The sequence below is a fragment of the Doryrhamphus excisus genome, linkage group LG3 (assembly GCF_037039965.1).
Source record: "Doryrhamphus excisus strain RoL-2023G ecotype Guam linkage group LG3, RoL_Dexc_Guam_v1.1, whole genome shotgun sequence".
Classification (NCBI taxonomy): domain Eukaryota; kingdom Metazoa; phylum Chordata; class Actinopteri; order Syngnathiformes; family Syngnathidae; genus Doryrhamphus; species Doryrhamphus excisus.
Window position 1 is genome coordinate 15,805,476 of NC_136359.1, and position 26,430 is coordinate 15,831,905.

The window sequence follows — 26,430 nt, forward strand, 5'->3', positions numbered from 1 at the left end:
CCATCTCCTGGTTCGCCAAGGAAATACGTGGAAAAATTATCACCACAAGGAAAATTGCACTTTTTCAAAAATTCATGACCATCATCCACGATCCTTATGTAAGACATGAAAAAGAGGTATTGTCACAGTGAGTTGTAAATATGTAACAACAGCTAAAAAAGAGACAGGTACTTTTATTAATGCACATCATGGGGCACACAAATGCAGCCGAAAGCTATTTAAACACCTCCAAAAACTTCCAACAAAGTTTTATGGTTTTATATACATGTTGTGACCATGTAGTACCAGACACATCCATGATACATTCATTCATTCATTTTCTACCGCTTTTCCTCACGAGGGTCGCGGGGGGTGCTGGAGCCTATCATAGCTGTCTTTAGGTCAGAGGCGGAGTACACCCTGACTGGTCGCCAGCCAATCACAGGGCACATATAGACAAACAACCATTCACACTCACATTCATACCTATGGACAATTTGAAGTCGCCAATTAACCTAGCATGTTTTTGAAATGTGGGAGGAAACCGGAGTACCCGGAGAAAACCCACGCATGCACGGGGAGAACATGCAAACTCCACACAGAGATGGCCGAGGGTGGAATTGAACCCTGGTCTCCTAGCTGTGAGGTCTGCGCGCTAACATGTAATACTTAAAGTATTTTGACATATTGTGGTCCTTTTAGGCATTACTGGGACGTCCTTCCTGGGCGCATTGATATCACTTCGCAAAATAGAAACTAACTAACGTTAAACCTAGTGTTAACTTTCCCAAACTCAAAAACAACGCAGCAGTCAGCAGTCATATCTCCAATATGTAGCGTTACCTTTTGGGTAGTGGCCTGAGGCATTGTGAGCACGGCGCTGATGTACGCTTACCTTTTTCAGAATGCTTTATGTATGAAATGGGTCCTTCCCTTTACGTGCATTCTTAGCTACATCTTTTTTGCTCTTTTTATATATTTAGAAAGCATAGAAAAAAAAACACGTGTTTATGTATTACATAAAAATTGTGCATGATGGGCAAAATTTCCCCAAAAAGTGTAGTTTTCCTTTAATAGTAGCTGGTTTAGCTGAGAAAAAAACCAAATGTTTCTTTTTCTGTTTTTTGTTTTTTTTTACCTGCTACACTACCTTTACAGGTCCCTCATTTGATATAATTTACTTGAATCTTAGGTATGGTTTTGCTTGTTGTCTCAGTATGATGCAGTGCAGTGCTGCAAACTACAACCTGACTACTGAGCATTATTACCAACAGAATGTAAAGGAAGAAAGAGCTTTGATGCAGCTCTTGTATTGCCTCTAAACAGGCTTTCAGTGTGTTTCAGTGTAAATTAGCCGATAAAAACACACTACCTTATGACAGGATAAAATGCTATAATGTTGCTGACATTTTGTCTTTTTTATAAAATATATTTTCTGTTAGCGGCTTGGCATTAGTCTCCCGGGAGTCTCTTCTGTCAGTTAGGGAGCTTTTGTGATCCATGCACCACTGAACACATCTCTACATCCCATCTCCATACACAGAAGATGCCCTCACATCCCACAGGATTAGGCACGGCTCCTCTCCTATGACCCTCCCTGCTTCCCTCTCTCTATCACTCACACACGCACACACACACACACACACACACACAACTGCCTTTCATTTTCATGTTAAGTTTGACAAGAGGAGTGTGAAGTATAAGCGGGCCTAATACAACCCTCACTCTCCCCTCAGATGCTTGCACATTCTGTACGTATGCTGACAGCTCACAGACGTGACTGACAGCACCGTATGTGCACATGCAGCCAAGCAAAAAAAGGCAAGAGAAGAAGAAAGAAGAAGAAAAGTCTTCAGCAGCAGCCTTTCCTGGCATCCTATCATCAACCTCAAGAGACACTTGGGTGTGCCTTAATGTGGACCATAACTGTCCAGTGGTGGACATAACTCAGAAACACTTAGATCACTGGCTCTTAATATAAATGTGACATGTTGACACCCTTGTCTAATTCTGCTATGATTTGAGCACGTTCTTACACACATTCCCCTCATGTCTCTCTCGGTGACTGCTTATGTTGAGTTATAGAGGCATGCGCTTCTGCTGGCGTTTATATCGTTTGTCACAGTAAATCTCAAGATTGCATGGGTGACGTTGTGCACACTAACTCATTCTAGTTATGTGTCACATTAGCAGATGGTGATGCAGTTGCACTGGTGTGTGTGTGTGTGTGTCTTTTTGTGTGTGTACATGCATACCAGGCAGGGGAGTGAAACCACAAGGCTGTTTATCGAGCTCATAGGAAATGGGTGTTGTTGAGAGAGAACTCGTCACACCACCACATCCTGTTTTAGGGGGGTAGAGAATGTTCACATGCTGTACAGTTGACATTGTGTTATGTTGTGACCACATCACAAAGCACACAACTCTGTATACTGTAGATGGCTGTATGGAAGCCCAATTATAGATAGTTAATAACAGTAAGATCGAACACAATTGAAAATCTTAAATAGTAACCACAAATTTGAGACGTTAATTAAAAATGTAAACTTTTGCAATGTTATTTTGCTGTATTCAATCATACACTGAAGTATTTAGGAAATGTAAAAGCAAATATTGTTTTGTTTTATCATTGTTGTTCATATTTGTCTTACAGTTATTGAATTCAGTGGGTGAATATGGCCTTTGCCATCCCTATTTATTCGATGCAAGTAGAAATTTCATTTGGCATGTTCTTACACATGAACAGTTGTTGAAAATATAGATTTTCTGAGAAATATTACGATTGTTTGCTGGCATAATGACACAAAAATCTCTTTAGTGAGTTGAACTAAACTTTATGGAGGGCCCGGAAGAACGTACTGGTGCAGATTTGGTGCAAATCCAGGTAAAAGTGCAAGGCGTTATAAGAAATGTTTATTTGTTAGATTCTCAGCAAACAAGACACAAGAAAATGGTAAATAAATGCAATTGTTTTTTTTAACCATTCTACAGAATCCTAATAACTTTTAGCATACTCTAGTGGATTATAATCAACTATAAATTTGCAAACATTTCCTTTTCTCCCCTTTGTGTTAATTAAAGTTATTTGATTGTGTTATATTCACAATGGCATCCATCTATAGTATTTCTGTCATTAACTCCTGACTCCGAGGCCGCCGAGTGAATATGACATCATTTAATAGATTGTTTTACCATGGTGTAGAAAGTTCTCTGATATAAATACTCCTCTGAGATAGATAGATAGATAGATAGACTCCCTTTATTGTCATTGCACAAAAACACAGTAGTGAAATTGCCAACGAAATGTCGTTGCCTGGCTCCCATATAATAACAGACACAAAAGATAAGTAATAATAAATAATAATAATAATAATGTGGAGAATAAATAGATAGAACAGACACCAAATATGAACAACATAATGTAAAGTGCAGCGTGAACAGTAAATTGCCCAAATAATTTAAATAAATAATAATAATGTAATTAAGGGTAGAGGGGCTTATTTGGCATTCAGCAGTCTGATGGCCAGGGGGAAGTAGCTGTCTCTGAACCTGGTCGTCCTACAGCGGATGCTGCAGAGCCTTCTCCCAGACGCCAGGCGAGAGAACAGTCCATGCTGGGGGTGTGTGGGGTCAGAGCAGATCCGATGGGCTCTAGATACACACCGGCTGTTTGCTATGTCCATAATGGGGGGGAGCGGGGTCCCGGTGATCTTCTCCGCTGTCCTCACCACTCTCTGCAGTAACGTCCAGTCTGAGGCCTTGCAGCTCCCAGACCAGACGGAGATGCCGTTGGTCAGCAGGCTCTCGATGGTCCCTCTGTAGAAGGTGGTAAGGATAGGCGGGGAGAGGGAGGCTCTTCTCATCCGCCGCAGGAAGTGCAGTCGCTGCTGTGCCTTCTTCGCCAGAGCGGAGGTGTGGCGTGACCAGCCGAGGTTGTCCGTGATATGCACCCCCAAGTACTTGGTTGTGTTCACAACTTCTACGGCTGTGTCGTTGATGCTGAGTGGAGTGTGGCTGGGTCTGGATCTCCTGAAGTCGACGATGATCTCCTTTGTTTTGTCAACATTCAGGATCAGGTTGTTCGCCTTGCACCAATCCACAAGATGTTTCACTTCCTCCCTGTAAGCCAGTTCGTTGTTGTCCTGAATGAGGCCCACAACTGTCGTGCCGTCCGCGTACTTCAGGATATGGTTGCTGCTGTACTTGGGGCGACAGTCATGGGTCATTAGGGTAAACAACAGGGGGCTCAGAACACATCCCTGGGGTGAGCCGGTGTTCAGGGAGATGACACTGGATAGCCAAATAAAGTCTGAGATGTGTGTCACTGTACAGTTTTACACGACTGCAAAATTTCAAAAGTAATATATTATGTATTTGACTGTGCAGATGTTGTTTAGTCTAGAGACAGTGCCACTGAGGAAAAGACAGGATGCAGAACTGGAGGTAGCAGAGATGAGGATGCTGAGGTTCTCATCGGGAGTGACCAGGATGGATAGGAGAGACATTACATGTTAGAGGCCTTGAAGATAAAGTCAGAGAGGCCAGACTGAGATGGTTGGGACATGTCCAGAAGAGAGATAGTGAATATATTGGTAGAAGGATGCTACGTTTAGAGCTGCCAGGTAGGAAGCGTAGAGGAAGACTAAAGAGGAGGTTTATGGATGTAGTGAAGGAGGACACACGGGTAGGTGTGAGAGAGACAGATGCAGAAGACAGGGTTGGATGGAAGAGATTGATTTGCGGTGGCGACCCCTGAAGGGAAAGAAATAGAAGAAGATTCAACTCTGCGGCTGTGCCTAATGTTGTGGCCGGTGGATGTCCTGCATTGCCATACCTAAGTGATCTACAGTATTTGCACCTCAGCCTCAGCATTGTGTAATCATTCTTTAGATGGTATTTTAGGATAGGGTATTGCGAAATGCACATTATTTGCACTACATGAGGGCATGTAGTCAGTTGTGTGCTCTTTTTCTAGGTTATGTTTAAATAATTACATAACTTTTTCTGACAAAACATCATCCCGATCCCAGTACATTTTGTACTGCCTTATACTGTGTATAGATTTTAGTTCATTTGGCCATTTTTATGTTTGGAAATTGTTAATTTAGGCAAAAAATATACACAAATTTGCTTCAATATGCATATGTTTTGACAAATAATAGGCCATATTAAACCATGAAACAACATGATTTGTTAATATAGTTTTGAGAAATCAGTGACACTTCAAAATTGGAACTGCGAATTGGTGAGGGACAACTGTAGTAGTATTCCATCATTGAGGATTCAGTCTGACATCAAACACCACTCCTCCACCCACCCCATGCTGAATTTTCATGAATCCTGTGAGGTTTGATTAAAACCATGGTATTTCATCAATCACAGTGGGCCTTAACATTTAAACATTTAACATTCTTTAAAGAAAAACTTAATAGTCATTTGGCTGCCTACTTTTAGCTTTCTTTAGCTCCTTTCTCTTCAGGCAGTCCAATTTCTTTCTTTGTGTCTCCAAATGAGTCGCAGAATGAGTCACCCTTAAAGCAACTAAGGTCCTACCAGGTGGAATGAACCATTTCGCATTTTCGCAAGGTGAATGTAGGTACATTTGATTAAAGCAACCACATTAATGAATTTTCACAACAAAATGTATTTTTACCCTTAACCCTGAACGCCCATAAGCTGACTGGAGCCGGCTCCATGGTGTCGTACTCTTGAAAAGCTTCTTCATCTTTTTATTGTTCCCTCTCACTTTAACATCATACCCCCATCTGCTGGACATAAACTGTTATGTTATTAACATAACAATAAACTGTTATGTTATTATGTTATACAACAGTTACATACTGTGAAATGCAAGGGTACAGTGTGATTTTACAATTATTTGTTGTAATTTTACATGGGCTTTTGATTACAGTTTACTGTGAAATAGTACAGTTAAATGCTGTGAAAACCTGGTCATCTCTAACAGCGCACATTATGTTGACATGTTAGTATACTGAATGTTTTAAAAGAGATTCATGCTCGGACTGAATGTGCCAGTGATGAATGAGTCAGCAATGAGTATGTCATAAACCGGCTCTTTATAGATCTCTAAGTGGATGCAAATACCACACACACACACACACACAGTGCAGCTGTTTTTGACCACATGCACAGTTATATAGCAACGGGATGTTCGAGGGTGGATGCAGGAGGTGTGAAGGTTCACACATGCAGGGACAAACCAAACATGGTTCTTGAGAACTACTGTTCATTTGGATAGACTAACCAGTTTCTTAAATGTATTTGAGTTGATTGAATGGCATATTATATCCAGTACGATGCAGTACAATTCTGGGTCAGTTTCTTCACCCAAATGACGGCTGTGTGGAGGCATATTTGGGGAGAGTCATACACTTTTTGGTGGATCACACACCCACCCACACAATGGGTTCTATGGTACTACGCAAGACTGATACGCCCTTAAAACACAGCTCCCTCATACCCCTTCCATACCATCCTGCTAGCGACAGAAGCTAACAAGCTGAATACTAAATGCAAAGTTCCAAATATGCCTCCCACACTTATTAACTGCACACTTATTAACAGTATAAATGCATAGGTACTCACTACCAATGAATACTAATGAGTCAGGGGCTAACTGCTTGTCTATTGTTATTCCCGTAATGACAATCATATCTTAACTTGTGTTACATTACTGAAAGTTTTGAAATAGGATTGTTATACCATATATAGGTTTGTGAAAAATATCAACTCTTGAAGAAAAAAACATGATCAGTGAAGCATAAAGTAGGCTTTTTTAACAGTGGTCCATGTATGCTCTTCATGTTGTCACATACATTATTACCGATTTGGGGTGAATGTGATGTGTTTTGTTTGGAAAAAACAAAATATTTGGAGAAAAAAAATCATTTTCTCATAACATTTGTGCGTCTGTGAATGCTGAATGTGTAGTGATCCACTGTACGGTGCACACAATGGATGGTTCAAGTTGTGATTATCAATTAGTTTCAACTGAATTAATTATACAGGATCCAATAGGAACCATGGGTCTGCAGTGGTGCAGAAATGAGGCAGCAGAGGGATGGACAGAAGGAAAGTCGCTATCTGCTTTGCTGCCATGTGTGTACAAGCAACACAGAGCTTCACAACATTCTTAGATGTCAGATGTCAGTTTGAATACGTATTAAGGCAGACATGTTTTTTTTCACCACTTTCTTTGCCCAGTCACATGCACACACATCCTCTCCCCCCCAACCACCGACACACACACATTTGTGCACAACTTCAAGATGAGCGTCTTTGATTGCTGGGCTCATAGAGAGACAACATTATGATAATGTCCTATGAGTGGCGGGGGTGGGAGTGGGATCGGTGTCATCTTGTCAGATTGGCAGAAGCAGCATGGAGCCCACTATGTTTACTGTTGTCTTAGTTGCTTTTTCTTTCTTTTCTGGTCTGGAGCTCCCGTCAGATATGGTTATCACCCTCATTAGAAGAATTTCTACCTTACAGTATTCCACACTCTTTATCATCATGTTTGGTAGTGGCTCTCCAGCATCAGGTCATTTTCGACCTTTAGGCAGAAGGTAACATTTTTTTTTATCAACATCATTTTGCAAGAATAATATTTTTCTTAAATCCATGAATGCATACTCTTTGTTTCAACAATGACACTTGGGCTGCTTCATTCCTGACTAATGGTCTAATGGTCACAGCCAAGTATGATGTATTAATTACACAAAATTGAAAAAAATACTTTATCCATCCGTACTGCTTATCCTCACGAGAGGAGCCTATCCCAGCCTATGCTGGAGCGTATCCCAGCTGTTTTCCGGCAAGAGGCGGGGTACACCCTGGACTGGTCGCCAGCCAATCACGGGGCACATATAGACAAACAACCATTCACACTCACATTCATACCTATGGACAATTTGGCATTACCAATTAACCTAGCATGCATGATCAATTAATTCATTGACAAATACATACACTGCGTTCTAACAATTGGCTACTCTATGTCTGTGGTCAGCTTTTTTGCCACTTAAATAATGTTTTGGAGTGCATGAGAAAGTGGAAAGGAAAATCAAGCTTTATATGACCACAAGGTCATGTATTAACAAGCATATCCTAGCAGCAACAGAAACAATGCTGTAATCGCATTAGGGCTCAAACTGCTCAGCTAACAATAATACCACTGATGAGTTCATTGGAAACAACAGTACGCCAAGTGTAACTAACACTAACACAAACAGCTGAGTAGCGCAACCAACATTTTAATGTGCACTCAAATAGGTAAAAGCTACATCCACTACAGCTACTGCAGTCTTGTGTGGAAAACAATGCTAACCATAGAGACCTCAGTGGTTAATTGCTTTTGCAGGCTACACTCCCAGCAATTATAGAATGTTCAGATGGTACCTGAATACAGGCGTTGTTGTTGCAGCTTGTTGTTGTCGTAATTTTTTTACTGTACATTTTTAAATATGACGGGTGATCAAACTGTGGTGAGGTTCATTGCTGATGACGCATTGATTCCTTTGGAGTTTTTTTTGTTTATGTTAATATAAGTTTCTTAATCCCAAAAAAGAGGTGAATAATTCACTCTGGTCAAAAATTTGAATACTTCTTAGAGCCTTTTCTTTAATTTTATATACTGAAAAACATTTGGCTTTGTTTCTCCATGAAAAGTTCTGATACTTTGTTGTAAAAGTTTGATCTCTGCCTACACCCCCTGACTGTGGACATATTATTTTGTACACCCACCCAAATTATGCCTTTACCGAGGTACTAACCCTCAGTTTAAATTTGTACTGTCATTACCTTATTTAACACCATAATACACAAGAAATTATTGTCAATTGTATTAATAAGGACAATTATAGAGAATAGGCGATCACATGCTTTATGTAAGTGTATCAGGAGCCAGTGTGTTACCAAGGAGTGATTTATTTCATTAACCCAGCTAGATGGCTGAAGCTTGCTAATCAACCTTGTCACACGTCCCATTAACTTCTCACTCTATCAACGAGGCCCTCGCTCCCTCTGACTCACATACACACAAACACACAAGGTGATTCGCTTTCTTTCAACACAGCATTATCGCTTGCAGTGGCTTTTTTTTCCAATACAGTCCTGCCTCTGTCTGGGCCCGGCCCCATTAGCTTGGCCAGTCCCATGGGTTTCCCAGCTCCGATGAACCCTCTGCTGCCCTCTCAGATTAGTGGACTCCCTGAGAAAAGCCCTTCATTGATTGAACGGGATCCTCCTCCCCCCCTCTCACAATGTCGGCTCAAGGTTAGCACAATGACACTCGCTGCTCTCTTTCCAGGCACACTCAAGTGCTATACTTTTGAGATGAAAGGTTTTATTACAGGTATTTTTGTCATGATTCCACTTTCATAATTCATAATTACTGGCATCCACTTCCATTTGACTTATCTCTTGACTCTTCTCCCTTCAAATATTGGATAAATTATTATTTTTTTGTTAAAACATTCCACTCCAGCCTTTTTCATTTTTTTAAATCATCACTAAAACCAACAAGGAGCCACAAGAAAAGCTACATCATCATGAGTACCAGAGATATTCACTGTTATGCATTGCAAATGAGCCATGAGGAAACACTTACTTTGAGTCCCACTTGAGGCAATGAAGCTCTTGCAGAGGAAATAGCAGAGAGATGAAAGATTTGGGGCAGTGTGTAGCAGGGAGTTGGATAAATGACTGGATTGGGAAGAGACGTTTATCTTTAGATGTTAAACTTGATGGGCGTGTACAGAGGTGAAAGCATTATTTTGGTCATTCAGGCATGAATGTTGACCTGTCTCTTTCCTCCCCATCATAATTCAATATATACAGTTTAAGCTGGAAAACTGCTCCTGCTGCCTGTATCTGGTTTCCATGGCAACAGATTTGCGAAGGAAGAGTGCCATCTGTATGTGTCCATGTGTCTGTGTGTAGTGTTTTCTGATACACTGCAATTGATTGGTTGTCGGGGAGCAGCTGTTGACCTCTCACAGTCTCAGGGGTCTCTTTGTATTCTTGCACATATCCCAAATCAATACACACACATACATGGGAACACACTCACACTCATACACACTCGCAGACGGGTGACAAATTAATAATTAATGGCTGGAGAAACATTACAAATGCAGATGTGTCTCGCCCAGAAGGATCACTGAATGGTGTGATGAGTCTGGTAATGTTGTGAATTATGACAGTCTCAATCTAAATAACACTGACAGCTCAAAATATTTCATACCCTTGCCACATTTTTATTAAAGTGGATTTTTATGGGGAATGTATGTCTTTGATGGTAGGTGGTAAGACACCGTGTTAAGAGATCGGCTATGAGTGTTATTTTGGCAAAATGTGCAAAATTATTCATAGTCTTTGCTCATGCTTTGAATTCATACCTTCATTTGTCCAATAGGCTGAGAAATAGGAATGAACACTTGCACTAAAACACAAAGACCAGCTATAAATCCTTTATTGAACACCTGAAAAAAGGCAAAATTAATATTTATACGTTTTCCTCCGTTATATCCTTCATATAAAACAGACAGTGTGGCATTGTGAATGAAAACCTACACACAAATAGACGTATTAATAATTTATGTCAACCTGACTTGGGAAACCTTATAAATGCAGATGTGTCTTGGCCAGAGGGATCCCTGAAAAGTTTGATGAATAATGTTTTGTGAATCATATACAGAGGCCCATATGAATAGTAAAAGAAACACACAGTGAGAATTATCAATATGGCTCAGTGAGGAAAGTGTACATTTTTAACTTCCAACTTGTTCCTCCATATGCTGCCAATCACACAATCAGAAATACCACCGGGGTCTGATGAAATACCTCTCAGAGATTATTCCACTTACACACAAACATTAGCTACATTGGAGGGCAAAGAGAGAGAGAAAAGGTCACCTGATATAATTTGCATTGCTTGTTGATGTTATAGGAACATTTTCCATACATGGAAGGTCAGGTTTTACATTAGAACAAAATAGCAACTTTTGACAATGAAAAAGTGGAGGGACGTGTATAGCTTGACATTTAAAGGAAAAAAAAAGCACTAGTATTCGAACACTGTGTTGTCTCACTGAACACATATGTTCAATTACACCGTGCTTGTCAGCATCATCTATAGTCATTTTAGTCATGGTTAATGAGCCAAACATGTCTTGTATGGAGACAAAGACAATAAAACATGTTTATAGATTCACCCAAGGGTTGGCTTAGTGTTTCTCTACACTCTAATACACTATAAAACAGTCTACCGTCACATTTACATGCTTAGTTAGCACCCAAACTATAGAGTGCTCAGTTAAATGGAAGTGTCTCTTTTTTGCGAACAATAATGTAATTTTCCTCTTTGCATAGAATCTAAGGTCACAAGATATGTATAATAGTATGTATCATAATATATTTTTTACTGTTACCCAAATAATTACTCATGCTCAGAAGAGAATTTATTGATAACCAGTAGTGGGAGTAAAGGCATTAAAAAATAACTTTTCTAGTAATAGGAAATGTAATTAATTACTATTTCAAAAGTAATAACACTATTAATGTTACAGATGGTGAATGGGATGTATTATTATGCATCAACGATCTGGATGTTGCTTTAATCACCACTGTTCCCTGCCGTGACACAGGGAACTAAATAGCTAGTCAACTCCAATTGTGGTTGTTGCTCATTCTCAGGAAAACACTGCATTTTGGTAGATAATTTCAAGTCAAGGGCTCAGTGTTCTACAATAAGTCCTGTCATGTGTCCAGGGGTACGCGTACTACAAAGCATACAACGTATTTACAAGTTGAACTTCAAGTCGATTGTGACAAATTCATATGTGTTGGTAGGTCTGCACTAATATTTAAGGTCGTCATGCCTCTCACGCCTTACCGGAACCTACTGGATTCAATGTTTTATTTTCAGAAGATGGCCAGTGGGATACATTGTGGCTGTCAATCACTGTTCACCTCTGAAGGCAAGCCAGCTTATCCAGCTTTTATTTGAGTGCATCCAACGATTTTGGGCAGCGTTTCGCCATTGTGTATTTTTAAATAGAGAGTTAAAGTACTAGTAAACCACTGATCAATTTCAGGTGGAGGTTCAAGATATGTGGAGATGTTGCTTCCAGAAGGCGCGCATGGGCGAGGTGCTACCAGATGGAGGCGATGTCGCTCCTCCTCCTCCTGCTCTCCTCTGCTATGTTCAGACTGCTGGGTGAGATCATTACCAGACACCAAGCTCTGGGCTCTGACATTCACGAATCGGGAAAGCAAAGCGAGAGCAGCAGTGAGAGCCCTTGCCAAGATCCCATGCAAGCTGCAGGAGGAAAGCCACCCTAAAGCACGCCGGTCTCCTGTGTTGGAAAAGCTCGATCCTGTATAGCTGACAATAGCCCGCTTGGAGACGGTTCTTGCAGACGGATGCTTGCTTGTTTTGGTTGCGGCAAATAGCCTTAGCACCTCTCCTTCTCCTAGTGGAGCGGATTTGTGAGGGATCTTAACAAGGCGACGCTCCGCCACTGGCCGGGATCCTGCGAGACGCCCGGGGCAGGCTCTCTGTCCGGCTGCCAGTCAAGCCGCATAGAGACCCGGAGATAGCTTGGAGTTGGACTTAAACCTCTCTGACTGGATTCTTCCTCCCTCCCTGTGCGGCTTTTTTGCTTTCTGTCATCACATCGGCTGCAAATCCAATTTTGCTATTTTTTCTCTCTCTTTCCCATGCAACATTGACGCCATTTTCGTCGGGGTTTTGTGTCAAACAACATACAAGTATATTCCAGGGGCCTGTGACAGCTCCCCGGGAGGCTGTCATCCTATCCGTCGCTTGTGTAAAATGTGTCTAAATGGATTGTAAATGATCTTGATAAATAATTTACACGTCCGAGCCCAGTGTGTGACAACATTAGACATGGGTAAGTGGCCGCCTCCTACACCTAAATACATCTCCTCTGTCAATGTTTGAATGTTGATGTTATAATCTGCGTTGTCTGCTTTTTATTGATGATGCCATCAATTGATGATGTACATAACCATGCACACAGAAAGTACCACGTGTACCTTTATAGTATTTTAGTTTTCACTGGGGTTGTACCCTTGACACATTTACAGTTTCTTATCTTATTATGTTGTCCAGTTAATTCACATCATTAAACACATTAGTTTACGTTGTGAGAGAGAAAGATGGACTAAAGATGGACCCAAAGCTATGGAAATACACAGGAACCTCTAAAGTTGAATGCGCCACAAGTCGTATAATTCATAATTTGACCAAATATTTCAGTGAAAATAAAGAAAGTCTCTAAAGTTTTTTATTGCTTGAGACCTCAGTTCAGCGAGCATCAATGGATCTTTTTGGGTTATTCGATTTCCTTTTCTTTGGCTTTTTTTTGCAACACATATAGGAATAAAAACCCTGCAAGGGAGGGAGACACAGGCTTATTCGGAGAAGGAAATCTCAATAATGAGACCACTATGCTGCTTAGTTATCACTGTCAATTTCAGAGTAGAATATCCTTTCACGTGTTAAAGAATATTACTTCTAAGTATTTAACATGGTCACAATGTTTTTAGCGGCTTGGATGGAACATGCAGCAAATGTTGATTTCCCCCACTGGGCGTTTTACAGTGTATAATTTCACTTCACTTTTTCCTTTCACTTTTATTTCCTTTGACACACCAGAAGAGTCTGCATAACACTTGGGAGACATCATGGCGGTTAAAGTTAACTAAATAAGAACAAAAGTGCCTGTGAATATTCTTATTCATCCAGGTCATTTTATTGGAAGTTGCAGCAAGATATTGCACCAAGTTCTCAAACTAGAGCTGTCCTATCTAGTCTGATTTGTGTTTGTTGATGAAGCGTGCTTGGATGAGAGGCGAAACGTCTTCTAAGACCACCTGAAGAGTCCAATTACGATCGATTTCAATGCCCTGAGAAGAACAAAAGTAATGTTGTCCTTCATCAGTAGAGTGACACGACTTCGTGCAGTATTATTCCACTGACATATCACCCTGCCTTTGTATCTGTCAGCCGCGCAAGTGGCTAGTTGTCTTTTTGTATTTGTACAGTATTAATGGCTGACGACCACTCCAGGATATACCCCGCCTCTCAGCTGCAGTCAGCTGGGATAGGCTCCAGTGTAGCCCCGTGACCCTAGTGAGGATAAACGGCATTGAAAATGGAGGGATGGGAGTGCGTGTGTAACTATGAAACAATGTGTAACATGAAGCGCCATAACATTTTATATTTTGGAGGTGTTAACTTCTTTTTACAATTGTTTTACATTTAAGATTCCTCCCACATTCCAAAAACATGCTAGGTTAATTGGCAAATTGTCCATAGGTATGAATGTGAGTGTGAATGGTTGTTTGTCTATATGTGCCCTGTGATTGGCTAGCGACCAGTCCAGGGTCTACCTCGCCTCTTGCCCGACAACAGCTGGGATAGGCTCCAGCACCCCTGCGACCCTTGTGAGGATAAGCGGTAGAAAATGAATGAATAAATGAATGAATGATAATTAAGAATGCGAGGCGCAAGAGAATCACCTCTGAATCCCATTGCATTTGATGCTGTGTTCTGTCACTTAATGTGTTATTACAGAGTAATACCTTGGTAATTAGCGGAATTGGATTATGATGGCAGCTAAAACCCTGCTGTTCACCTATTTCTTCCAATGTATTGCTACTGGAGTGAATGTAGGGCAGTGGGAATCTATTTTCATCCCTCAAGGTACAATCTACACGAAAGGACTAATTGTTGGATTCTTAGGTAACCTTTCCAGGTCTAAAACGGTACAGGTGTTCTCCAGTTTTAAAAGTCAAGATGGCACTTTAGAGGCTACCAGTGAGAAGAACTTGTTATGGTAAAGGTGCAATTATGTCGTTTTTATCTTTAATCTCCATCAAATAGCATCAGTCATGGCATTAGAGAGCATATGGCTGTGGCACACTTTAAATAAATCGCTATGGATTTTTGCACAAATATGTGACTGCTACTCTTTTTATATGAGGTAGAGATGCTCTTGAGGAGGGCTTGTTGTTGGAGAGGTTGTTTTGTTTTCATTGGTCCCCTCTTAGGCGTCGTTCATCACCAGCTCAGAAGGGTTTCATGTGGCCCCACTGTTGTATGACACGCTGCAGCTCAGAGTGATTTGCCGCTGTAAACTGTACGTCTGCAGGTGAGGCCTGAAAGGGAAAAGCAAGTAAGCAGTGGCTGTCAGCAGCCCCCACAAACCTCAGCCCTGGAAGATAAATAGACACGCCTGAATTAGCTGGGGAACGTGTGGAAAATTGGTCAGGTCTGTAGGATATATGGTGTGGAAACGCTGCCAGTGGATGTCTGCAAAAATAAGGATGACGGACATATGAAGAGAGATGCTTGTAACGAGGTGGAACCAAATGAAATTCTCTTGTCAACATGTATAACGAGAGCAGCATTTTGCGGTGCTAAAGACTGAACCATAATAAATACCTTATTAGATAATGAATCTTGAAATGAAAGCATGAGGAATCAATAAGGTGAATTTTTTTCTGAGCTGGGTGGAAATAGGATCACAGGCAAAAGGGGAGAGATTATGAATGGTATCCAAGGACAAATCTAAGTGTTGGCAGGTTCTCTGAACAGAATATCAGCGCCGGATCACCTTTTGGCACAGCTCACAGGGCGAGAGGGAGGAAGTAGAAGGGGTAAGGTAGCACTGAGAGGAGGCAAATGAACAGAGGTTGATGGGAGTGAGGTGAGGAGGAGGAGGGAGACATTTGGGGAGTAACAGAGGTGTTTTTTGCTGACAGCCATTTTGTGGCTTCTGCCGCTGTTAAAACGTTAACATTCATGTGGGGTGGTAAGGTGTGGATGGTGCTACCTGGCCTGTGGCTCAAACAGAATGTGTGTATGCATTGGGCTGCTTTAAACATTTATAGCATAGTTTATGACGTTGTGGGCATTTGACAAAGTTTTCTTGATTGACTATGATTGGAAATAACAGTTATGGAATGGTACTTTTCTGAATGTTATGAACAACTTACATCCCATTATTGTCTTCACCAAATCAGTTGTACATGGATTTAGGCTGACATCATGTTGCTCTTCTGTAGATGGTAATTACAACCATTCACTGCACTCCTTTTTGTTACAATTCCTCAGTTTTCAGATATTTTCCATTTTTTACATTAGAGTTGTGATGTAATCCCCTATATCTGAATCAATAATCTTACTGTTTTACTCGGCAAGCGGTTATGTCTTTACATATTTACCTATTTACAGTATGTTATATGTTTGTTTTTTACAAGAATAACTTTAATAATGTTTAAATGTGGTGTGTAGCTTTGGTATGACAGGTTGGGTGGAAATGACTAATTGGTTCATTTTAAATCACCATCCAGATGCAGGAAATTAGAACTTTTATGGCCTTGAGCTTTAACTGTATGCCATCCTGTCTGCTATTATAATTAGGTATACTAATTACATTATGTAGTATGCAAGCTTTGCTTCACCAAAGTTAAAAAATTGTACTTTCTTGCCAGGTAAAGACCAAAAGCAATACCTAAGGCCGTATGAACACATGCACCAAACCCGAGAAAGAAAAGAAAAAGGATTCAGACAAGGTGAACAACTGTTCCTTTCTGAAATAATGGATTTTCAGTTGAGAAAATGATGCATGCCACCACTACATGTAGAGGAATTGGAAGGCTGAGGCCATTCCTTTTGATTGTTCCACCCAGTCAACGATTGAACTTGTAGAAGCATTGTTACATGTGATTGGATGGGAATGGAAGAGGGGTAGAGAGACATGAAAAATGAAAATGGCAGACTGACAATGTTCATGATCCCTGTGAGATGGCCGAACCCCTGCTCATCAAAGACTATTCACCTTGTAAAATCACACAGGCTTGTGTATCTCTGTGTGTGCATGTGTGTGTGTGTCAGCTATCAAGCGATGTGTTGCTGGGTATGCAGCCTTAAAAGGTTGTGTTTCTGCTGCCATCTCTTGCTCCCCTTCTCTCTCCCTCTGTTTCTTTCCTGCACACATGCACATATGTAAGTTTTGACTCTGCACCATTCACCTCCTCAGCTTTGTCCCTCTGCATTGCATCATTGCTGCTTTATCATAATGGTCTCCAGAGTGAAAAGGAATCAAGATGATGTGCCTTTTACATCGAGCTCACTGAGTGACCTTATGCTATTTTGCGAGAGAGGCTGGTGTAGTGCTGGCAGTTTGGAGAACATAATAAAGCTATTTATGCAGCTAGTCTGGCCTCTCACAATCAAGCTGCTGTCTGAGGCGAGAGGTGCGTATGCATATGTGTGTGTGTGTGTGTCAGGAGTGTTTGTGTGCATGCGAGAGGGAGAAGAGACAGCAAGGCTTGGACTAGGTGAGGGAGGCCCGTGGAGGGGTCAGTCTTACATAAACTCAGTGCCTGCCTGCCAGTAACAGAGAACTAACACAGCTTAGGGCCGCAAGCACTGAGTGGGGGAGGAGGGATAGACATGACCCAGCTAAGTAGTTTACACAGTTCTGACCCAGAATGAAGATTGTCATAATTCATGTCAACATTTTGTTGTCACACTGAGGCATAGTAGTAGGTCAATTCCTCTTTGATGCCTGTGGATGGATGTCTGCGTGGGATGTTGTGGTTGGCAGCTGTCTCTTTTTCCTGTCATTGTGCTCAGTCACATGACAGGCAGGGTGGCTTTCACACATGCCATGATGGCAAGTCACCAAGCTGACATTCGGGACAGGGAGTCTCCTGAGGAACAAACAGGGTCATATGGGCTTGGATCCAGTCTTTGTTTGTTGTTCATTTAAAAGGGACCATCGTGTCGTGTTCTTTAGTGTGTAATTTACTGACAGCCAGTTTGTGCTTTCTGCAGTCAATGGGCTCCATTTCCAATAACATGGTATCACAATAATATTACACAGACCTGAAATATATACTATGATATTTATCTAATTGAAGGTCAATTCTTTCCCTCCCAACTTTATGGGAACAGTTTGGGGAATCCCCGTTTTTGTTCCAACATTTAACCTTGGGATGCCTAACCCTGGTGATGATTTGTGTTACTCCTCAATATAATCCCAGTCATGGTGTGGCTATCCACCCAGCCAAACTCCTCTCGTCCATGTGGAGGAGGCGTTGACATCTGAGATTACAGACGGCCAAAAAAAGCTGCACAAATCCAACTGCTACGACAAACAAAATATGTTCGACTACAGCAACAAGAGCCCTCCCTCGCTAACTGACGTTTGTGACACCGCATTGCACAACAACAACTGGCTTCAAGGAAGACAGTAAATCAATCATAAAATGTATTAGTTCATGTGTAAAGTAAATGGATGTCAGTAGCATTGAAGTTCAGAAGGTTAAACATGCAAAACTGCCGCAAGGGTTCTTTATGGCTTGTTAATATCACACTGGGGTGTTCTGAACTTTTATGAATAATGTTTTATACATTAGAAAGCACAATGGTTCAATAGGCTTTATTGTAAAAGGAATACAGAACACCCACCTCATTCTTTGCCTGTGGATTACACACAGTTTGTGTGTGGTCTTGTTGGACTACTGCTGTGGATTATGATTATTCAATTCAACTGTAAGCATGTGGTGTGAGGTCTGCTCGGTATTACGACGGAGATCAGCTGTTAGTACAGTAGCTTGGGCTGGTACAGAGGGAACAGACTAGGAAGGAGCTGGGAATTATTCCGTGTAACGTTTGTGCTGTAGCTTCATCTTACGTGGACATTTTTGACAAATATGTGCTTACAATCTTGTGAGAAAAATTTGGGAAAATCCCTTTTCTGTTCTGGCATGACTGTTCCACAGTGGACCCGACAAGGTCCATAAAGGAATAAAATACTTGTATGGGTTTGATGTGGAAGAACATTAGAGCCTTGAGCTCAACCACCCGTCTCAACTCGAACTACACTTTGTTGGACTTGAGTTGTTTGTTTGACTAGTTTAACATACCTGTCCCGTTTTTCCCAGGAAATTCTATTATATTGTCCTTATTTCCCATGACCCTCGGGTTGCTGTAGTTTCCTGTGATTTAAACTGCTACTGCGATCGGAAACGGGACTAACATTGTGATTCTCCTGGGGTTGCTCATTTTTTAAAGGGGACCTATTATGCTAGTTTCTCAACCCTTTGTATTGAGTTGTGGTCTCCTATAGAGCAACTACACACAATAACCTACACAGAAAACTTTCAGATTTTCCAGAATTTGCACCTGTTCCATCTGTATTTCCTTAGATTTGTGCTTCTTGCTAAAATGGTCTGTTTTAATTTATTCCACCCACGTCCAAAGTGCTTCCGAACTATGAACCATATAAGGAAGTCCGCCCATCTGTGACATCACAAAGGAACGGTTTTACCACACCTTTTCAAACCGAGCATTTTGAGCCATCCCAAACTTCTTCTTCTTGTTCATGGTGGTTCGCTAATGTTGGACCATTTTCCACTGACACAGGTACGTAATACGTACGCTGGCAGTGATAAACCAACGTAATACATAAAGTACGTACGCTTAACGTCCGCCAACAATATTGAGCCCATCTCGCCGCTATTGTATTCGACATTAGATCCTGTGAGTATCAGGGTCAGGTCTTTTGTTCATTTAAAATACCTTATTTTTTCCCCTTGTGGGGTAATTATGTCATGTCATCCTGTATTTACACATATGCAACTTTTGTTCCGTAAAAAAAAATTCACCTGCATGCTCGCATGTGCAGTAATCCAAAGGAAGGAAGCCTTGATACCTCTCCATAATGGCTTCCACAACCTTTTTTTCCTCCAGGGAGCAGGAATTGCAGCAAAGGTGCATTGATTATTCTGTCATTTGCAGAATAGAAGTATACAGTATTTTTTCCACGCAAGTGTGTAGATATGCCACTGCATGCATGTGTAAAAAAGTTCAGACGCTGGTTTTTCCAGACCAGCTCGTAAACCACATCTGGGGAAAGAATTTAGATTCCTTCCCTTAGACTTTCTGTGTTGCCTTCTCATTCCCCCTGTGTAATTCCCTCCCTCCTCTCCTGCTTTGGTGAAAAGAAAGAAAAAAAACAGAAGTCAGCTTCTTTCATTTTTCCTCCTTTGTGTCCTGAGGGTAACTTCAGCCTGGTTTTGGAGCATAGAAGAGGAATGTCTTATTTTGCACTGATCACTAGTGTCTGCATAACTTTGCTTCACATATGCGGGAAGGCTGAAATGAGGGATGGAGAGAGGGAGGGAAGATTAGAAAGACGTGATGAAAGAGGAGAGCAGGGGAGAGAATGTCAGTGAGGCAAAAAAGTTTGTTTTTGCTTGGGAGAAAATGTAAATTAGAGCATTTCAGCATGCCTGCACAGCTCTCTGGTGAGTGTGTGTTTTCCTAAACACATCATACAACAGGCTGCTAATGCTAATAAGCGTCGGTGATGGGATGTCAGCCTTGGGAATTCTTGTCTTCTTTTGGTTTGCTGATCACATATTTCACCTGCTCTCTCCTCAGATTCTCCCTGGCTTCCCGGCGTTTCAGTGGGCCAACCAAGCCAACCTCAGTAGCTGATTGACAACAACCCAGCAGCCCAACTGACTTCCATTGTCTTTTGTCTGATTGGCTGGCTGCCACAGCTTCCCCCCATCCTGACTGGCTCTGGCGGGAGAGTGGATGGAGCCAAGGGATCTGGTTGGCTCGGCCCGACCCAAAGAGGCGGAGTTACAGGGAGGTAGGGCAGAGCGGAATGAAGACGGAGGAGCGCGAGGTATTGGCTTGGCACGCGGTGATGATGTGATTAATGGTGGCATCAGCGAAGGGGAGGGGCTTGAAGAACAGGGAGAAGGGCTTCTGGAAGAACAGGAGTTCTCCATCAAGGAAGCAAGTTTTCAAGAAGGAAGTCTAAAGCTGAAGATCCAGACCACCAAGCGCACCAAGAAGCCCCCCAAGAACCTGGAGAACTATATTTGTCCACCAGAGATTAGGATGACCATCCGACCTCCTGCTGGAGAGGGTAAAGGGGGGCGTCAGGTGCGAACAGGAGGCGGGGCCATAGCAGGGCGGGGTCAAAAGGATGACGAACGAGGACCGCCCAGAAAAAGGGTAAGTCTGCTGCTGCCGTGATTAGTGTAATTGACTTAGGGGTCTAACGCAGCTCCTGTTTTTTTGCTGTGAATTTCACATCTTTCACTTGATCTGGGAATTAACCACTCCTACCTTCCACGCTCCACCTCACTCGCTCAGTAGCTCCTCTCCCTGCTTAGTTACACAGGGTCAAAGTTTGCTGTGTAATTGAAACCAGTCACGGCTAGCTGAGATCACGGTGACACAAACACACAAACACATATACACACATGCACACACATGTAGGCGCTGAGAATAGAGCTGACATAAGCAAGTGACAGCTGGTGTCTGCTCTCTCCATTTGTGGTCATATGCAGACCTCTCCTGTCTCCTCTTCACTCCCCTTTTCACCCCCCTCCATCACACCCGTTACACATGCACTGGTGTTCCGTGCATGTGACACTGTGTACGTACAGGTCCTTGGGGGAATCTAGTGTTTGCAGAGTGTGTTGACCTACAACGTGGAGTGTGTGTGGGTGTGTGTGTCTAAACCTGACAGCCATCTCAATGGCTTTGAGCTCGACAGGCTCAGCAGGAGTGAGGGTGTCATGTAGTCAATATGATCCTGGACACAGGTCTCTTGTGCTGATGCCTAGTTACCCTCCAGTCAAATTCTGTGGCGTTGTCAATAAGTATTTTCCATTGTTACTAGCGACCAAATGTTGCTTTGCTGTCGCTTGAATAATCTCGATAAACATCAATCATCTTACCATCTTACCAATTGTATGCTTCCAACTGTATGGGACAGTTTGGGGAAGGCCCTTTTCTACTCCAGCACGACTGTACCCCAGTGCACAGAGCAAGATTTATTCATTCATTTTCTACCGCTTATCCTCACAAGGGTTGCGGGTGTACTGGAGCCTATCCCAGCTGCCCTCGGGTGAGAGGCGGGGTACACCCTGGACTGGTCACCAGCCAATCACAGGGCACATATAGACAAACAACCATTCACACTCACGTTCATACCTATGGACAATTTGGAGTGGCCATGTGTCCCAATCCTCCACATATTGTACTCCATGTACACTACCGGTCAAAACACAGTAATTTCTTTAGGTAAAACCTCCATTTTTAATGATGGTCAGCCTCAATTCCTTTTTTTTGCCATTTTTGTATCAACAAATTACTTTTTCCAACTGTTCAACTGATATTCACGAGTGTATAGTGTCATCGTGTGTTCTGAACACTGTTTGTAGTAAGTATTCCAGAACTTGGAACACCTGTAGGAATTAGTTTCACCAACTGCCAAGGCTTGATCAACCTCCATTTCTGCAGAGCAGCTTTAATTTGTTCACCCATTTTTTGGTCCCTGAAACAGGCCTTCTAGTATAGTTCTGAAATACACATTATTTTTCAGTTTTAGGTCATCTTTCCATGTATCATTTCTAGCTATTCATTGGGCTGTTCTTAAACATTGTACTTGTGGTGTATAAGTATGTGCATTTGATGTGCATATGTACATATTACTTAAACCAAGTATAAATGTGGCACCAGTCAGGAAAGGGGTTGGAAAATCAGATTCAAGTTTTCCCATTACAAATTATGTAAATGTATTTAATCCAACCTGGACAGTCAAAATGTTAACAAAAAAACTTTTTTACATTTGAAAAAGATTTGAAATGCATATAAATGATGAATGAAAGGGATAATTGAACAGAAAAGAACATTTTGCTTTGCTTTGTGATAGAAATACTCTAACGAACGTAGTGTTTTTAAGGAAACAAACAAGGTTTCTGCTCTATCAAATTTGTTGGCATGCTGGTGATCCTACTCTTGACACTTAACAGTATCAAACTAGTACCAAATACTGTCATGTTGCTTTGTCAGTAGTGGATTCTACTATCATCAATAGGTGCACTGCAGATTAATATTCCTTGTCCAAAGTGATCCTGGCTATAAGAGTCTAGACAATGTCTGATGTGATTAAAATGAGACCCCAAATGCAGTTTAGTGTTTGTTGCAGTTTTTGTATCAGTGAATAAGCTGAGGGACATGAAGCCTACATCCAGACGTCTGGGCTGCCAAGCCTAATCTGGCACCACCGGGCCCCCATTTGGATTGCTACTGTATGATTGACAGAGGTTGTCATAGTGACAGAGGGGGGGCTTCAAGCTGGTCCCAATTGAGGCTTGATGTTGGTTGTGGGGAGGGGCTTGTAGGATGTGTTGGTGTTGATTCAGATCACTTTCAAGCCTTCATCCCCTGCATTCTGTCCCTCCATCTCACACCCCCACCGTGTCCCCCCACCCCACCCACTGCTCGCACATGCTTTCCCTCCATCCACTCATCACCTGCCAGCCCAAGGGTGTATTACAGGCAGAGTCAGTGGAGAGGAACGGGTTAAGGAGAGAGACCGGCCTGCTTTCCGCCTCTCTCTCTCTCGCTCCCCTCTGACTTCCATCTTCCATATGTGTGTGTGTTGAGGTTAAATACTCTCTTTGTGGTGTGTGTGGCTGTGTGTCAGGAGGGAAGGGGGTGGCGGTGTTGGGGAAAGGAGCAGATGGACAGCCTCTTTGCTTTCTATTGTATCGTGTCCATGTCAACTCTCTCACTCTCTGTCTCTTTATCTGTCCCCTCTTCAATTCATCTCTCTCCTTGTATCTTCCTCTTTCTCCACCACACTGGCCTTCTTCTTCCACTCGTTCTCACTGACTGTTGTCTTGTAGCAGATGGCTACATGGGCAGCAACAACGGAGCAGAAGCCAGAGTGTGTGCAGGAGATGGGGAGAGGAGAAGGGGGCTGTGGAAAAAGGAGAAGGAAAGAGGAGGTGGGGGTCAGGCATATGGAGAGCCTGGTTAAGGGGCCCCTCTCACAGGGAGTGTGCATGTGCGTGTGGTAGCGTGGTGAATGGAAGAGGGGGAAAGGCGGGATACAATAGATACACATTAATGTAGAGATTTGACTCTAATAGACGGAAAGCCAGAGGGAGGAAGATAAGCATGTAGAGCAGCAGCAATAAAGACATGGAAATTACCTTTTCAGACATTCTGAGCTGTCAAAAATTCAGGCCACCCTTTTTTTTTTTTTTTTTGTAATAATTAAGCTTTGTTCACATGTGCACGTGAAACTTTAACTCAAGGTAAGCAAGGTAAGTGTACAAGTGTAAGGTCATTTTAGCCAATTGAAGTCTGAATAAAGTAATATTAATAAAAGGCATGAAAACATAAAATCAAATAAAGGAAAACTTTTGGGGTTGCTCCGTGGGACCCAAACTAAAATGCATCATGTACTGCCATCGTTTTGATATATGCAGTGCAACCTTGGTTTGCAAGATTAACTGTTCCAGAAGGTCAGACTCTAACCAAATAAATACACATTTCAAAATGAATATGAGCAATATTGGCCGATTTCCATAAAAAAAACCCAAAACACATGTGATTGGCTTACCAACAAAGTGACGCATCTCGTATTGCATTTGACACAGGCTATGCCGAGTGATACCTGCGTTTTTGCTGAGCTGTTACTTATTGTACTTTGCATTGGCGGCATGTTCATTTAAGTAGTAGCAAGCTAATAAGCTGCTAGCATTTTGTGCTAAAACACATTAAGAACACAGTTTGACTCACTCAATGTATTAATAACACGACAAGATGCACGTCGTATTTCACGCGATCCAGAAAATGTCACAAACCATGGCAGAATTTTGTCGTAAATTGTCGTTAATTGAAAACCTCGTTAACTGGGTCGAATGCTAACTAAGGTAAATTAATAACATTGAAATCAAGCGACATGACTAATTACAGCATACACGACTCTCGTGACGATCGCTAAAACAGCCTTTTGCGCAATAAAAACTGCCCATCTTTATACAGCAACCATTATACTGTCTTTTTGGCTCTTCACTCCCGCTATGCAGCCTCTCCTCCTTCACATCTCCACGGGGATCTACGATCGCTCCTCGTAGAGAAAGGGTGCTGTAAACAATGGATCAAGCGGCAAGCTATAAACGTAACAAGACGAACATCCATAGCTGCACACTTGCTTACGGGGCCGGTCACAAAAAACAATAAGGAAGTAATAAATAAAGCACTATTAAACACTAAAAATGCCACAGAACACACAGAGCTGCCTTAACTAGCTATCTTGAAAGATGAGCCTTCCACATCAAATCCAGTCTGTATCAATATTTTTCTAATAGGCATTTTTTAGATGCTTTTGCAATATGCTTTTGAACGCATATTGTTTTGAGAAGCCAAACTCTTTAATTAACTGTCCCTAGCAACTAGCTGGAACTAGCACTAAAATCCGACCAAAACTCTGCTCAGGACACAAAGTTTTTGACGGACTTCACTGCTTGTCCAAAAATCCGAACTATCCCATTTATCTGCATAATAAGTACACACGGTGCAAATTCCCAAAAAGTCATTTTCCAGTGATTTGTTAGTAGTGTGTGCAAAAAGCTGACATGTGTGGAAAATGCACAGTATGTTATTAAAAAAATCTATTTGCCCTGCAATGCACTTAGTTGTTTGTCTAAGAAAAGTACTGAATTAATAGCATGCCTAAATGATGCAAATAGATGCTAAGTTCATTCGGGTTTGCACTCGATCAATTCAGCAGCAAAAACTTGGGAGACGCAGCAAACAATGTGAACTGGTGTAGAGAAAGGCTTAAGGAAGTGCATGATATTTCATCGTAGACATTTATAACGATGCGCAGACTCCGCGTGTCAGGGGACAAACCCACACACATGCATAAATGGGATATGATGCTCTTCCCTTCTCTGTTTCCAGCTGACATCACACACATGCTGGACGTCCTCTCACACACAGCTCTTTGTCTGGCCATGCTGTGTGTGTTTTCAAGATGAATGCGTGTGTTCTAACAGATTGGGTCCTGGGTCAACCACTGCATCAGTCTTCCAGACACACACGCCGGTGCACACATCCGTCGCTCCAGCCCCGTGCACTCAGGCACACACACGCGCAAAACACACACTTGCACATACATATCATGTTGAGTCCAGATTGCAGTTAGAGTGAGTGTTTTCCTGGTTATCAGTCCAGTTCTCAGGACACACCAAATGTGTCTCTTAATCCATTTCACTATCTGGGGGGAGAGATAAGCCAGAGCTTTTTCCAGGAGTGTGTCACAGTATGTGTGTTGTTGTTATTGTTGTTGATCTACACACATGTGTGTGTTCATAGTGTACGTAATGATAGACACACTTATCTTGTCTTGACAGCCCCCTCTGCTTGGTGGTCCCCCTGGCTGTGTATGTGTATGTGTTGTGGCTTGGTGGTCTCCCAGTAGTATTTAGGATTATTATGTGTTAGTCAAGTGCATTCACAAGGAAATGAAGTCTGCACACAGTGGTCGTAACGAGTGTGTCTAT

At 42.0% G+C, this 26,430-nt stretch overlaps 1 protein-coding gene across 1 annotated transcript in view; it reads left to right on the forward strand.

The window, feature by feature from the left end:
- The first annotated feature begins 12,222 nt into the window (after positions 1-12,222).
- setbp1 (SET binding protein 1) overlaps positions 12,223-26,430 on the forward strand; it is a 40,325-nt gene continuing 26,117 nt past the window's right edge. Inside the window, exons 1-2 of the mRNA XM_058070413.2 lie at positions 12,223-12,914; positions 20,486-21,073. Coding sequence (XP_057926396.2) covers positions 20,645-21,073 — 429 coding nt within the window. The 5' untranslated portion in view covers positions 12,223-12,914; positions 20,486-20,644. The remainder of the gene's footprint in view (positions 12,915-20,485; positions 21,074-26,430) is intronic.